This window comes from Halichoeres trimaculatus, unplaced genomic scaffold (genome assembly GCF_033239565.1).
Source record: "Halichoeres trimaculatus isolate MK-OKI-2021-1 unplaced genomic scaffold, fHalTri1.1 fHalTri1_scaffold_14, whole genome shotgun sequence".
Lineage (NCBI taxonomy): Eukaryota > Metazoa > Chordata > Actinopteri > Labriformes > Labridae > Halichoeres > Halichoeres trimaculatus.
In genome coordinates this window covers 21,162,318-21,179,127 of record NW_027437192.1, presented here as the reverse complement: position 1 = coordinate 21,179,127, position 16,810 = coordinate 21,162,318, and the positions used below count along the sequence as shown (strand labels likewise).

The following is a 16,810-nucleotide window of genomic DNA, read 5'->3' as shown; positions in this document are numbered from 1 at the left end:
GAGGTTTAGGTAAACAGAACAACAGCTACCTGCAGCAGTAAGAGCTAATCCTTGGTGTGTGTGTGTGTGTGTGTGTGTGTGTGTGTGTGTGTGTGTGTTGCACGAGCACAGTCAGTAATGGTTAGGGATGAATGAATCAGGCACATACAGGTTGTCTTTCTGTTTCTCCAGCTGAAAACGGGAGGTGGGGAGTGACAGGAGAATGTAAAGCAAGTGAGGGGGAAGAGGCACCCAGCCCTGTGGTTTGGAGGGTTAAACGGCAGAACATGCTTGCACATTAAAAGCCATCTGATCCACGCGACTGAGTGTGTAGAAGGCCATGCTGTGAAAAGAAGAAGAAAACGGTCTCTCTCCTCTCATCCTGAAATCCTTTTATCTGAATCCAACAGTGACAGAAAAAAGTCATGGCTGATTCAAAAGGATTTCAACCCTCATGTGTCTCTTTCCACTCTACACTCATCCTATCCCTCCAGTCTGTAAATGAGTGATGCGTTTCTTAGCCTCCACTCATCTGCGCCGTGCTTTATCTTTCTTTCTCTGCTGTTCTGTCATTCATTTTTATTTCCCTCCTCTCATGAGAGGACCCTGGCACTGCCCCAGGCCACACTGACGAACACAGAGAGGTTAGGGGGGTTAGGAAAGTACGGGCACTTTGGGGGGTTTCTGTTCACTCTCAGCGTCTCTTCTATCTCTTCTCCATCTGATTTCACTTCATCTGATGCACGTCGTTCCAGTAAACACTCTGCATGTGAACGAACACACTGAAAAAGTCGTCAAAACAATTGCAATGCTTTGATAGGCTGCATAAAAATATCTCTTTATCAACACAAACAGGCGTCAGACTTGAATTCAGTTTACTTCTGTTTTTAACACTGTCTGGTGCTCACCACCTTCTCTGACAGACGGAGCATTTTATCAGCTGCTTACACAAATGTCTCTCTTCCCAAATGACCTAAACTCAACAATAATTCTCAGATCAGCATGCTCAGAAGCCACACTGTTAATAAAGTCAGATGTACTGTACATATTTCCTCAGAGAGTCACATGAAAAAACTACTAAATCCTAGAGCTACAAGATGCATAGCTTCAATCTATCTGTAAAACCACACGGGTTTCAATGGCAGCATAAATTATGGCGAGTGAAAGAATAGAGAGCTTTAAAAATCCATTATGGTGTTAGACTTGTGTGGCAAGTTTCATATCAAAATATTTGCACGCTGCAGGGATCTGTCTTTAAGAAACAGATTTTATAAAAAAAATTTCAGAGTAGTTTGAGATGTGGATTAATGTCTTGAAGTTCATTCTGATATGATTTAAGATATGAATACCGTTACAGGTGTGTTGCCACATGTGGAGTGATGTTTGTCAAAGATTTAGACTCCCTGCACTTCTGACTTTGACGCAGCATCAAAGTGGGTGGGCTGACACACATGTGGCAGCGTCGGATTAGGAAGTGGTAGGCCACATCATATTACTACCAAGACGTTTCTGTATGGCCTCGCCTGTCTCCAGGGAGCAGTGAAGCCCTCACACCCAATCCTTCCATCCCTGCTCTCCTCTCCCTCCTACCCTCAGCCGTTTTCTCAGTGTCATTTTTGATTAGCATCACAGCCATTGGTAGATTTCTTTCCCACTAAAACGTAAGATTCTCGCATTTGAATCGACCCACAGTGGCAGAGCTCAGCTTTAATCCAATCTGAAGGGTCAAGTGAATGCATGTGGAGCTGCCTTTCATTCCCCGAACGTTGACTCTTTTTTTTCTGCCCCAAGGGTGTCATTGTTATTATAGCGTAGAAAAGAGGAACAAGCGGAATACAGATGGTTACACCTACATTTGGGTATGACAGATACAGGAGACTATTTATGCGTTGCGTTCTGAGATGCAAATTGTTTCATCAAGGAAATCTTTCAGCATGGAAGTCGTGCCTAAATTTATACTTGCAAGTAATAAGACCAACAAAAAGAGGCAAATCTAGAAACACTGATTCTAAAATCTCCCTTAAAGAGAAACTAAAGCCCCGTTTCTACCAAGCGGCTCAGTTCAGGCATTTCCACCGACTAATCCTGGGACAAGCCGTCCCACTTTTTGGCACCCTTCTGTTGGGGTGCCAGACTAAACCAATCCCATCTTGGAAAGTGGAGCCACAACACTGCAGACCATTGATTGGTGGAAAGAATCGTCACATGCATTTCTCATGGTGGCGCACAGTCTCCTCTAAAACAAAGCTTGGTTGCACTTTGTATCAAAGAGCCACATGGAAGTCACAAAGAGGACAAAATGCTGCATGTCTTCCAATGTTGCTCTTTGTTTACTGTGTCACGTTTTTCTTCTTCGTTGGATTGTATTAGCGGGGTACACTGTGTCGTGCTGCTATAGCATCACGCTATCATGTAACTGATGTGGCTGTCAGCACCCAGCGTAGATGCAGCCTACCACTAGGTGGCACAGTTGGCTGTGGAAACGCAAACAGGACCAGGCTTAACCGAGCCAACCCGTACCAAACTGGACTGCTCTAAACCAGTTTGGTGGAAACAGGGCTTAACACCAGAATCTAGAGCTTTGGGAATACATGTGATGCTTTACACGTACCTGACAGTGGAAGATGTACTCTGGAGTCGCCTTCTTAAATTTGATGTTCCATACAAGAGCAACACCATCTGGTTCATGTGGAGCATCTTCATTATTGTTGTAGGAGGCCACCAGCAACTCAGGATACTGAGCAAGAAAGAGGAGGAGGAGGGAGAAAGAAAAAACAACACACAATAACAATTGTTTGAAAAGCAGTTTATAATTGTTTATGAAAAAAAGTGTCAGACTTTAGTCTTGAGAGTAAAAAAAGAAGAGCGTCGTTTTTATGCTTTGAGTTTTAACTGTGATGGAAAGGCCTACCTGAGGGGACCAGTCCAGGCAGGTGATCACACGATGTTTTGACCAGTGTTCATCATAGAAGAGTCTGCTGAAGGAGAGGCTGGAGCCGCTACCAGAGTCTCTGCCAGATGACAGTGGAGAAAGAGGTCAGTTGTAACTTTCTGAAGGGATTTTAAGACGACAGATTGGGCCGAACACAACAAAAGGTACCTGCAAACCTGAAAAACTAGCTGCCATAAAAAAATATAGTCTGCAAAGGTCATCCGTAATCACTGAAAAGGAGCTTTAAACCGGCTTTCTGTGTCTATCATAGATTTCAGTGTGTTGGGAAAAGGTGTATCATATTGTATTTTATCGTGATATATCATGTCATATCATATTGTGTCATATTGTATCATTTTATATCAGAGCTTTTTGACTTCATAGATTTGTAAAAAGAGGTGTTAACAGCTTACAATCCCTGATTTCGTCAAGATGCACTTCCCTTTACGTATTTCAAAATTAGGAATTATATAACATATGGTTACAAAATAAAAATCAGCCCAAAAATTAAACTGAGGGAGCAGCTGTGGTGAAAATTAAGTGAAAGTAGTCTTAAAAAATGACTCCCTAATAATAAATTTTCAAATCCTCCCTACCAAAAATGTGTCATTCAGTGTTCTTTGGTGAAAATCAGCACTTGAAGGAAGATGAATCAAGACAACAGTCGGCCATCCATGTTTTGGAGGTGTGTTTGCCAGTCAGTCTTCAACAGCGGCCATCAAATGATTCAGCATCATGAATCATGTTGAAGGAATTTGGTGAGAAAGCTTTTTGTCAGGTCATTCACCCTGTTGAGTCAGTGAGTTCTGCCAACATGTTGCCTGTGGTCAAAGTGGATCTTGGGCAGATCGTTGGCCACTTTCATAAGCTGTCTCACCACGGTTTGCAAACCTTCAGTTGTAGTCAGACTAATGTTTGAGTGTTGATTACATTAATGCATACTTCATGGAAAGTAACCGAACAGGGGAGCAGTGCTAAGGGCCTTGGTCTGTTTGAAACGTAACCTCTGACTGACCACAGGCTCCTCTGTGGCTGCAGTCGTCAGAGTTGAGGTGAGCTAGTTAAAGTAGAATTGTTCTACAACAACATGTTGATAACCTTAATTTGTAGGCTTTACTTCTGATAGCAAGACATTTATAAGACCTCCAGAGACCTGAGCTTTTTCTCATTTTTCCTCTTAGAAGGTAGTTTTTTAAAGTTAATGTCATCCTGATAGGGGCAAAGAGAGGTGTTTTAGGTAGTGCCGTCATGCGATTAAAGAAATTAATCTAATTAATTACAGGATTTATAATTGATTAATCTTATTACTCACATCTTAATCTCATATCTGCTTAAGGTCCCCAAATAAAGAATCTGAATTCTGGGACATTACAAAATTGTAGTGCATGACTAATCAAATGAATACACCAAGAAGATAAGATTTGTAAATAATGATACGTCAGGCTGGAGCAGCTGATATGAAAATTCTTTTTACATAAGCTACAAATAACTGATTTTGTTGACAGTCCTGTCTTCTTTTTTTTGTAAATAAACTTGCTGCTCAAAGGCCCTAGCAAAATTTTGCCAGCTTCACTCACAATCGTCATCTCCATTCCTGTTGTCACCTCTGCTTTGTTTGGTTTGATTAGTGGGGCATGGAGTGACATGACGTGCCACTGCAATGGACGGGTCCTTCTTCTGGCCAATATTAAAATGTTCTTTGGATGAGAGATCAGCATGGATATGAGGAGAAGATGAGAGATGACAGAGACACAGAGAGTCGCTGCAAGTCAGAAAAGTTCAGGCAGCTCAGGCTCCAAAAGAGGATGTGTCGCAGTAGCTAAGAAAATCATGAGAAAAGACGAAGGAGATCATGGAGAGGATCAAACAATGGAGCACCAGAGATGAATGGGATCATAAAAATTATGTTTTGTCTTTTTTTGGATCAAAAACAGGAAGAGAGACATAAAAGAAGAAAGTCCACTCTTCCTAGGTAGTTTTGGTGTTTACGTCATAGAAAACAATATTATTTGGGTCTTGAAAGATCGTTCAAGATGCTCTGGAAATAGCTGGCAGCCAATCAGTTAATCTTGCATTTTTTATAATGCATTAATTTGTGGTGTAATTAATTAATCTAATTAACACGCTAAAGTGACAGTCCCCGGTTTATGTTAAATACATTAAGTAGCTAAAATTTAAAGAAAACCTCCTGATGAGAATTGTTGTTTTCACATTCGATACAAACAAAGTTTGTCAAACAAAGAAACTCTAGCCATAAAGACTTTGTACTTGTTTGCTTTGTCTTTGGACCCTGACTTTGCAGAGTTGGCTGAAACCTTGTTTTTACTCTGATTCATGTGTTGTTGTTTCTTTGCACGGATTGTTGTGAGGAAAATGTTTTAGGAAATGCGATGTCCTCTTTTACAATCCAGGGTCATAGGAGGTTAAAATATGGGGATTGTTGGTTCACTTAAGTTTTTAAACCCCAGAGTGTGACATCAACAGGAAGACATGTATTTTGAAGAACAAAGGAGCCCCTAGAGTGACACAGTGGGCATGAGTCAGTACATTTCTTGGAGGCATTCAAGTAAACACTCACATGTGCTCTCACATCCAAACCCAGACTTCATCATCCATCCCTCCCTCCCTCCTCCCTGCTCACCCCTCTTTGTCCTCCAGGTCTCTCCCGCTGTAGTCGAAGAAGATGTTGCTGTCTTCGGCCAAAGCTCTCTCCATCACCCTGATGCTGCAGTCAAAAAAGCTCTGAAACTCAGAGGAGTGTAGGATCTGCTGCCTTTCCTCCTCTGTAAGCTCCCGCAGCACAGGAAACAAGCCTGATGGAGGGGACAGGAACGTACACTGACCACAGGGCATTTGTTTCCAGTGTTAAGAGTCAGAAAACAGTCAAAACAACACTGAGCTGAATTCAAGGTGAGTTTTCTTCCTCAAAATACAATAAAAAAGTGGGATTTTACTTTATTCTTATTCAGTTTGGTTATCAAAAACTCTAAAATCAGCTCCTAAAAGGACAAAAAGTTTGACTGTCAGCCAGTACGACAACATTTTTGTTAATTTTGCTTCCTGCAATAGATGTGGTTTCCCAAATAAAGGCACTAACCTCTTTGGAGTTTGACTTAAACAGATATGCTGCTGGATTTTACCCACGCAACTCCATTGTTTCTACCTTAGCAAAAAAAAATCTGAGGAGTACATGAGCAATAATGTTCACATCATCTATATCAGAACCAGAACCACATCCAGAACATAATAAACTACGAACAGTCCCTAATGCACCTTTTTAATAAAGCCTACAGTAAGAACTTCATAAACAAGACAAAAACAAAGGCCTCTGAGCGGCTGACTTCTCTTTGAAGGTAATGGCTGCACAGCACGTCGTCCGTTTTTTGAAGTCACTGTCCCCAAGCACACATGCAGTTTTACCCACACAGGCACGCACAGACACACATATACCGACCTTTCCCCTGCCTCTTGACTTTGATCCCCCCACATCCCTTTGTGTTTGTTACGAGTTGTCAGAAATGACCCAGTGAATCGAGTGGCAGAGATCAAAGGCCAGACCTTCTAATAGGCCGAGATGGAGAGGAGACGGATGACTGTGTGTTTATGAGTGTGTGTGTGTGTGTGTGTGTGTGTGCATACATCTGTCGATGTGCGTGTTTGAGTCACACTCAGTGCAGCCAGGAGTGTGCGTCAGAATATGAACATATCCATCCATCTGTGTTTCTGTCATGTGCTCTGTTTTTACCCGCCCAAGAACTTCAGTCCATGTTTAACTACATGAACCCTCCACACACACACACACACACACACACTCACACAGGCACACACACACACTTCTTCAGCCCCCTTCACTTTGAAGTGTGGTCAGAGGGTCGAGTGACAGGTTTTTAATCAGGCCTGACCCTCACATGCCATGGAGCTGATACGCTGGGCCTGTCTTAGCCCCCGCCATAACCTGACCCCACCCTTCTATCTGATACACCCACAGACTGGAAGAGGGTGTCACACAATAGTGACAGGGTTTCGTGACACTTTGACTAACAACATGTGAGAGAAAGGAGTCAAAGGGAGTCAGTGTTTAGAGCTTTGGTCCAACTTCGACATAAAATATTTCACTGAGTTGAAAAAAAACTTAAAAGTAACATTTTGTGGGAAAAAATGATACTGATTTCTGGGAAGTTTTAAAAACTTGAAGCGCATGTTTTAATCCTTTTTCATAATCCATCCATACCTTCTTTCGTAACCCTGTTTTCATCTTCATCCTGCTGCTCAGACTCGGGGCCTGGTTTCACCTCCATCATCTCCTCATCTTCCTCCTCTTCCTCTACTGAGAGAGTTAAAAAAAAAGAAAAGAAAAGAAAAGAAAAGAGAAGGAGAGCAGTCATGTTAATCAACAGCTGTTCCAATTTTCTCTGACCTCCCGCTGTGTGCTGCCTCCCCCCACTTCTTAGCAAAATAATCACTCCCAGACGAGCACCGGTACACCTGACTAACTGACATTTGGTCCGAATGGGTTTCATTTACACACACACACGCACTTGTGCTTGTGTTCTCTTAAGAAAAACACAACACTGTGGAGTGAACACGCTGCAGAGTTTTCCAAACAGTTGCACACATGTATCAAATATTCAAAAAAAGATGGAGATGTAGCATGAGTTCACATGGTGAACATGTGTGGATACTGCACACACACACACACACACACACACACACAGACAGCAGGAAATGTCAGTTATGCACACGCTCCTTTTTTTTCACCTTTGACCCCAAGTAAAAAGATCCACTGGTGTGTGTGTGTGTGTGTGTGTGCAAAAGGGGATTCCCTCAGCGTTCTCTCCAATCAGTCTCTGCAATTAGGCTTAACTCTGCAGGATTTATTGAAGTGTGTCTAGTGTGTGTTGTTTTGGGAGGAGGTGGGGTTCGAGTATGAAGGGTTACTGTCAACATAGGCACCTGCTTGTCAGCTACTGCACCCCCCAACTAAAGGGCCCCACACCCTTCAGGGTATGTGTTGGTAACCCTCACCAACCTCTCCTCCTCTTCTCTGCACCCCTCCCTCCAAAAACAGATGCTGGGAGTCAGAGTGGAGGTGGGGAGGCAGAGGGGGGGGTTGTCGGGGAACTCTCAGAAGACCTCTTAACACCCTGACACCGTGACCAGACACCTGTGGTCTGCCAACACACACGCTACACACACATACAATCTGTCTTTTTCTCTTTCTCGAGTACACACACCCGGGGCCCTCGCCTGCAGTGCCAGGGGTGGCGAGGGGTTAACTGGCGCAGGGTCAAGCTGACAACAGTCGCTCAGTCCGGTGGGAGGAAGTGACTACATCACACCCTCGGACGTGTCACGGTCTCTCTCACACACACATGTTGGAGTGTGTTTAACTCAGCTGGAGGATGGCCTGGAGCACTGTTAAAACCACTTGCTCAAGGGCCACTCTTACAGCATATATCACTCGCCTAAGCCTTTGATGAACTCACTGCTGCTTTTAGAAAGCTCCAAACACAGCTGTAATTGGAAGAAAAACTTTGTGATTTTGTTGTTATTGTAACATATTTTTTCTGGACTTGTTCCACTCGTTATCAAATGCTCTGGTACATCCTTTCCTCAAGCTGCGTGTTTTCTTTTCTTTCTTTCTTTCTTCCAAGCTGAAGCCTTTTGATATATGACTTTAATTTTCATACCGTGTGTATATAATAAATGACCTAGCTAAATCAAATACATGCCGGTGAGGCTCTGGCCAAGTCGGTGGTTAACAGACAGCTGTAGTGATCCAAACACCAGTGACCCACCAGTATGGAGCAGACCAGAGAGGAATCAGACGGGCAGACTGCCAGACGAGCTCCATGTCTGAGCTGCCAAAAGAGATGAGCAGTGAAAGGAGTCAAAAAAAGTCTTTGTCTCATCCTCCATGATTTATTCATCTCCTATCTGTTTCTGTGTTATCCATAAGTCGCTTGTGCGCTCCAAAAACTGTTATTACGTATCTGCAAAGGTGTCATGACGCATGATGGTGAATTTTTCTCGCTAACCAGTATCAGAGAGATAAATTACAAGCAACTTTTTTCTTTTCTGTTCTATTTTCTTGACCTTACGTGACTGGTCCGGTGGTTGGAATGTGTGGCAATGGGGATGGGAGGAGCGTTAGCAGAGAGGAGAGAGACCACATTGAGGAGCGGTCAAACTGTCAACCCCGGGGACCACAGAACTCTGGAGCAAGGCAGCGTGATTCATGGCTTATGGGTTACCTCACTGAGGGGAGACGGTCCAATTCCCGTACGAAGATACTGCTGATGTTGTTGCCAGCGGCCATGCATCAACTTGTTGTGTCAAAGTGCTGCACCAAAAATATCTTGGATATTTCCTTTGAATGGAAATTTTTAAAGATAAGTTTTTGTGTGAGAAAAATAAGTCAAAAGCTGTGTTTCTGCAGAAAGTAAGACATGTAGGGTAAAGTGATACTATAGTGCTTTATGTGAAATGTGAATGCAAACGCACAGAGGCTCTACAGTGTCTCCTGTTGAGCTGCAAAAGAAGCAGGGAAGAGAAATCAAACAAGCCAATCTTCCACCATGTGAGAGTGTCTTCCTGCTCTCCTGTAAGTCTCCGCACACTTTCCTGTTTCCACCTCATTCTAGTCACGGGATGCTTTCTTTTCCACCTGCCGCTTAATACCGCTCCTCGCTGCAGGACAACAGGTTAACTGGTATCCTCCCCCTCTCCCCAGATGGGGGTCCACCTTGATGAAACTCCGGTTGGGGGCTCCTGTTTTGGACGGCTACACACCCAGAGTAATGATATCCTCGGTAGCCCGGAGCAGCCACATCTGGCTGCCTCAATCTTCCCCTGGCTGCTTACTCATGCTGACCGGGCCCAGTCAATTCAGCACAGCCCAGCAGGTATGTAGTCACACACATTCACAGCACACAAGTACACATGTGCGCACACAGGCACAGAAAGAAAAGTGTCAACCTGTTGTTAATGCATATGCACGCACACATACACAAACACAGACGTGTACGCACAAACTGAACCTGTGAAATTGTGTGGAAGTAAAACATATTACACTCAGCAAACAAGAATGGAAATCACAGAACGGCCTTGCATTGCCTTTCATGTGCTCGGTTAGGCTCTTCACAAGCATTATGCTCAACACTAGCTGATTGTACAGTCAGTTTAGGCTTCAACAATAATTCAGTGTTATCTCAGTTTAAACACATTTTCAAGAGCATGTATTAGAATCCTTTATAGCCTTTATCGTCACACAGTGTATGAAGAAATTAGAGAGCTGTTGTTTCAGAGTGTATGGTTAAGATGTGATGTGCAGAATGTGTGTGAATCAGTAAATGTGTGAGTTTTAGGTGTCTCTGGCAAAAGAAAAACAGTCAGAGTCTGTTCGTCTTGGCTTTGATACACCTGTAGCGCCTGCTGGAGGGCAGCAGGTCAGACAGATGGAAACCAAGGTGTGAGCTGTCCTTGATAATGTGCTGTATCCTGCTGATTAATGTGATTTTATTAATGCTTGATTTAGCAGATGAAGTAAATGGACTGTGTTTATGTTGTAGGTTGTATTAAATTTACACATATATAGCACTACAGTTTGAGGCACAGCATTTTATTCTTCAGTAGCCTGGAGGGTCTTAAAATCAAGGTGCTGATGGTATTTGTGGACAACCTACTTTACCTCTGAGTCACTACTCTTACTGTATCAGTCACACAGTTTTTTTCTGTCAGTATCATTTTTTCACACGTACACTGCCGTTTTTGGGCGCGACCAAATTCATAATGAATGCGTTTCTGGAGCCCAGCCCATAGCAGCTTAATACGCAAGATCAGAAGAACCACATGTTCCTGACAATGCGCTCGCATAGTAATTAATTGGTATGTGAAACTCACCTGGCCCTCCCAAAACTTCAGCGATTAAGTCTTTCTCCTTTCTACTGGTGTCCTTCTAGAAACAATGTGTTGTGCAATGTAGAAAAATAAAGTTGTTAACCTCCAAGATTAATTTTTTCTCATCGATAATGTCGAATTTCTTCTGGATCAAACTTGCTAATGACTTCTGGCCATGTTCCAGTAACGTAGTTTTACAAGGATGAGATTTACAATCAGGAGCCAAAACATTGCTTTTCTTTTGAAAGGACCGGATACTTTTATCATTGTTGTGTCTGTTTCACTCTTTGGTACGAGCTGCTCTGCAAAGATTGACGCATTTGTGCAGTATGTTTGCTCACACTGTACATGTAAATTAGGGGTTATGTAGTCACAGCCACTTGGTTTTCATATTACCTGACTTGAAAATGATTCCATCAGTACCTCTTTAGCAGCTATGCAAAAATTAAAATTTTCATTTGAGGGAGAATCAAATGATCTGCTCTAGACTTGTCCTGTGTGACAGGTATAAAACTCTGGCAGGTTGAGCTAAAAGCCACTTGCTACTGTAAAGCAGTTTGGTCAACTTCGCTGTTGTTTAAATGTGCTCTATAGAAAGAGCTAGATGGATAAGTCGCTCTCATAAAGGATCAAGGCGGCTGTTTTTGACATGAAACATGCTAAAACTTTTCAAAGCTGTGATCAGTGAACCGAACATTAGTTCACTCTCACTGCATGTAAAATTCACAGCATGGCTGTGTAACACCTTACACCATCATCTACACTCTGTTTGAAAACAGGTCATCAACTAAAACACTTAAGAAACTTTCGGATTTACAAATTTGTGCAGCATCAGCAGAAGGAGCACTGGCAACAGTAGATTCTCAGGATCTATCAACACTGGTCTGTGTTTACGGACGGGTACCTTTCACATTTGAAATGAAATGGTACCTGGCAATCGGTACCGGTACTCAACAGTACCAATTTTCTGTACTTTTTTTGTATGTGGTAAAAAATATCAATCTGTTTAATAATAAAGTACTTTTTTGTTCAATTTAACATATTCATTCTTTAATATATAACCTTGCAATGCTGTGTTCATGTCCATCATGGACAATTGTCTTCTCTTCCACTCCCTCACAGTCACAAGGATGTATTTAGGTACCTAAACATGGTACCGTTTGATTTTATCTGAATCAGTACCTTTGACAAAAGTCCGTCAGTACCTATAAAAGTACCTAATTCGGTACACATCCCTATCTGTGTTGATTAATTGTTTCGATTGGTCAACCTCATGTTGGAGCCAAACTAAAGTAAATTTAGGACAAAAAATTGTCTATGAATTTGGGTTACATTCATCAATTTTCTTATTTTTGAATTGATTTAACACTGTCTACAAGTATTGTGTGTGCGTGAGTGTGTGCATGACATGTGCTCCTCCTTAACCTTTGACTCTGAGAGCACTGAAAGTTACCCTTTAAAGGGCCTAAAAGACAGAGACATAGTTTTTGGCTCCATATCAGATCACTTTGTTGAACCGTTGTATTATTAGTTTTTTGTTTGTTTTTTTCTTTTTCGTGAGGTAAATGTGAACTGGAGTTTGTTGCACATATATTTCTTTCAGTGGTTACATCTCTCTGTGCCTGCTTTATGAGAAGCGTAAGCCAGTTACTCTTAAACCAACCTCATGTGTCTTAATAACTAAAGATTGGACTAGCCTCAACACACTATAATGATGGTGATTAGCTCTGAACATCAATTAGGACACCAAAGACAATATGATCATACATAATGGCAAATTGATCAGTCTTGCTCACCCTGTCGGAGCTCTAAATTGCAAAACCACTCCCCAACTTAACGTGATTGCTGACAAGTCTGATTAATTAGAAGGTGAGTTCTGACACTGTTCAGATGATATCATAACCACAAACTAACAAAAGGGTGAGAGATGATTTCTGGGGATGTTTTGGAAATCACACTGACAATGATTGATTGATTGATTGATTGATTGATGACAGAAATGATTTGCGATAAAATCACTTGCTCTCAGAAATAATACAACAGGTTACTCTTATCCCTCTGATACAGAGAGACAGGTTGGTCATGTGTTACATCAAAGGCAAGGACTGAGGCAAATAAACACACTGTTATCCTGTTATCCTGTATTCTGTGCATGAGGCTCTCGTTAGCAAGCCTTAGCATCGTAATTGCTTTTATGGACTTAGCGTGAAGTGAAATAGTTCAGGTGAGAGTAATGGGCTGATCTGTTTGTGAAATAAGGAAAACATAGTCTTAATGAAGGCTGCTACACCGCTGAGAGTTTCATTAGCTTAAACATGTTGTATTACTTCACAGTAGGCGGCTACTATCAGGCATGTGGAGAGAGGAGTTTTAGAGGATACTGAAAGAAAATAAAAGATGTACACACTGTCCTCTGCCCCCTACAGAGAGTACGTACAGCACAAAGGCGTTGTGTGTCACAGCCATAATGTGCTAGCATGTGTTCTGTTGGGTAAGGATCAAAGTGTCTGCTAATCTTTTATTCTCCACTCAATTCACAGTAAGTGCTGGTGTGCTTTGGGTGATAAATGTGTTAGTGCATGCTCGAAGCTACTGGCATGGCTATCAAGAGCAGCGTGTGTGTGTGTGTGTCTGTGTGTATGCTTTGAGTGTATGAGAAGGGGTTAGACCAGGCCCTGCATTTGTCATCCTCTACATTAGAGCTGCAGACTTATCATAGCAGCATGGAGGTGACTGTGAAACTGAGTCACACGCTATCAAAGTTGACAGAATTCATAATTTAGGGGGATTTCTATTGTATCAATCACAAAGAAAGTGAGAAACTGATATGAGAGCGAAGAGGCGGCGGAAACAGGGAGCGGGGCACAAAAGAGAAATCTAACAGGATTTCAGGGGATCCCACGCACTGGGAATAACCCTACGATACACACACTCTTATGGACGCACACACACTCACACATACGCAGACGGGGATTGCAGGGGTTCGGGAAGGTTGGCTGCTGAGCAGACCACAACACAAGCACTATGCAGAGGAGAAGGAGGAGGCCGACATGACTTGAAAGGCTCCTCTAATGTGGCCCTGGCACGACACACACACACACGCACTCACACACACCCATAAATATGCATCAAATGAATCGAGAACAACTCTCCTTTCTAGAAAAGACATCACACACAACAAGCTCACACTATAACCACTTTACCTTCCCATATTTTACAATTGACCTGAGGCATCAGGGGAATTTTTTTGACTTTTATCTATTCCACCTCCAGCAATACTGTGTTTCTAATCCAAGAGCCAAAAAGAGATTTATGTGACAGTGATGATTTTATACTACTGTTATCATGATACAGCTGAAAAATAAAGTGAAGCAGTTCTCAGATAAATAAAATGTGATCAGACTGACGTGCAGGATATTCATCTTACCACAAACGAGATTATTTTTGGATCAAAGTGAGAACGTTCAAAAACACAGGTGTACCCAGAATCATCCAGTAGGTTTTTATATTACATTATAAGGGAAGCTTGCACTGGATTTTTTGTCGATATCCAATATGCTGATATTGTATGACTCATTCAGCTAATTATCAATACCGATCTCTCTCACTAGGGATGCACGAAATTATCGGCACAATATCGGTATCGGCTGATAAAAGCTTAAAAACACGTTTATCAGTAACGGCAGATGTGAAAATTTCTGCCGATAAGGTGCTATTCAGTTAGGATTATTATTATTTTCCATCTGAAAAATAAGCTCCTTAAATAAAATGTAGCACTTCCTTTATTTGCACTGCAGAGCTCTGTGTCTGTCACCAGGTTGTTACAGTAGCTCTAAAATAATCAAATGCAACTTGGTTATGTTTAAAAATGCATTGTGCATTTAAAGTTCATGTGATCTAATTATTTTTCTGTATTTCAATACTGAATGTCTTGAGTTTGAAAAAATAATACATTTCTTATTTATGGTAAAATCAAATGTTTTTTGTCTTGTTTAATGTGTGTTTCTTAAACAAATAAGACCGTCACAATAAGAGTAACATATAAATTCCAGTACAGGATAGACTTAGCTTTCTTTACAGTGAAAAAACAAACAGACTTGTGATATTTGGTATCGGTATCGGTATCGGTATCGGTATCGGCAAAAAGGGGTTTCGATATATCGATATATCGGCATATCGGATATCGGCAAAAATCCAATACCGTGCATCCCTATCTCTCACATACCTAATTACAAAGATCATCAACTTTCCCCTGTATTGAAAGTAGCATACAGTATTATGGTGCAAACTCTTATCACATTTGTCATGTATCATTTATTTCTTGTGCAAAATAAGAAAAACACTTAATACTTGAAACTGTGTATTTGTTTATGAGAATAGGTACATCCTACTTAAAACTTTGATGATGCTCTCCCAAAGACAATCACAACCAAGGCAAATTTGGCCAGTTTCAAAATTGGCATATCTAGTAAACATAACCTCTGTTCACATTCAAATATGAGAAATGCAACTGTCCAGCAATTACACCTAAATAAATAAAATGGTTAACACTTTGACAGTAAATGTGCCTAAATGAGTCAGCTATATGTGCCTTACAGACTGCTGCTTAAACTCAAATATAACTTAAAACAGGAGCCAATCACATGACTGCTCAATCTGCACTGTGCGAACAAAATCACAAAAAGTTCAAAAACTATAAACACCTTATGTCCCTGATCAGAACTTAAATACGTAGGTAGGCTTTTTCTACACTGTACAATTCTATGGGCTACAAACACTGTAGCATGGCACAAAGCTTAGGCATTTAATCAAGTGTGCCGTGGCACAAATTTTATCTGTGGATATCAGCACAGATGTAGATACTGATCCAGTTCTGTCTCTTTTAAGTCCTGTGAGGTTTTAACGCCATTTAGTTGAACTTTCCCTTTTTCTTTTACTTATTAAAACTCTTTTTATTTTCCCAGGCTGGGTACACATGTAGAGACATCTCCATGAACTCTCTCTGCATCCTGAAGCAGATTGCTGGGTTCTTCCTAAAAGACAAAAAAAACCCTGTCTCTGAAAAGAAGGGAGAACTGCCACACGTTTCAGGGATTGTGTCGGCCAGGCCGGACAGTAAATTGATGGGTGAGAGCCAGCCGCGCAGTAAAGTCGAACAGATCTTCTGCTGGGAGGTGAGAGGGCAGCCCAACCTGCTGGAGAACTGATCCCACTGATGTGTTAGATGGTCGAGACAAAAAAGACAGACTGAAGAGAAAAATGAACTCAGCGTGTGAGTCCACAGTTGCAATTTCTTCTACTTCTAAAATCTCAGTTAAAAGTTGAGTAACTTTATGTAAAACTATTCTAGAAAGTGGGGTGATATAAAATTGTTGGGATCTAGCAGTTCACCTACTGAGGTGGAATAAAACATCATTAATTTAGCACATTATCATCTTGACAATTCTCATATCAAGATCAACATTTTCCCTCATCATTTTATCAGATATTATTTTTATCATCAAGTGATTGTCTTGAGATGTAACAGTTATCCAAGAACACCTGTATATATTGCTTTGACATTACTGTGATGTTATTGTGACAGTGGTTCATGTATTATGAACAGAGATGTGCATGAGGTTGACCAAACTTCTAAATGTTTTCAATCTTTAAAGTTTGCCCTATCTTTAACACTCAGTTAAAGCAATTATTGATATTCTTCATATTAAAGGCCCAAAATGCCAATTACTCTGATGTGTCTAGAGTGGCCAGGGCTTTGGTTTCTGGTGACTTCATCATGTCATAATGCTCTACTATCTGGATGTAAACAAACACAGATGACAGATGTGTCTGGCTAAATTTATGACCACTTGACCTGCAAGGAGAAATGAAGGCAAGGGTTGCAAGCTCTACTCTTGTCAGCCACCATCAGCACACTATTTATTATCATTTACCTGCATAATTTGTGACATTGTATAGCACTGTTAAAAACACAGAGCTCAATCTTGACAGTTTTCTGAT

General features: G+C 41.5%; 1 protein-coding gene across 4 annotated transcripts in view; it reads right to left on the bottom strand.

The window, feature by feature from the left end:
• Positions 1-16,810, bottom strand: part of dync1i1a (dynein cytoplasmic 1 intermediate chain 1a) — a 70,111-nt gene that overhangs the window by 36,428 nt on the left and 16,873 nt on the right. For all 4 annotated transcript variants that reach the window (XM_074686461.1, XM_074686463.1, XM_074686464.1 and 1 more), the window contains 4 exons: positions 7,143-7,238; positions 5,553-5,724; positions 2,891-2,990; positions 2,591-2,716 (listed from right to left, as the gene is read on the bottom strand). In XM_074686461.1, the coding sequence (XP_074542562.1) occupies positions 2,591-2,716; positions 2,891-2,990; positions 5,553-5,724; positions 7,143-7,238 (494 nt within the window). The remainder of the gene's footprint in view (positions 1-2,590; positions 2,717-2,890; positions 2,991-5,552; positions 5,725-7,142; positions 7,239-16,810) is intronic.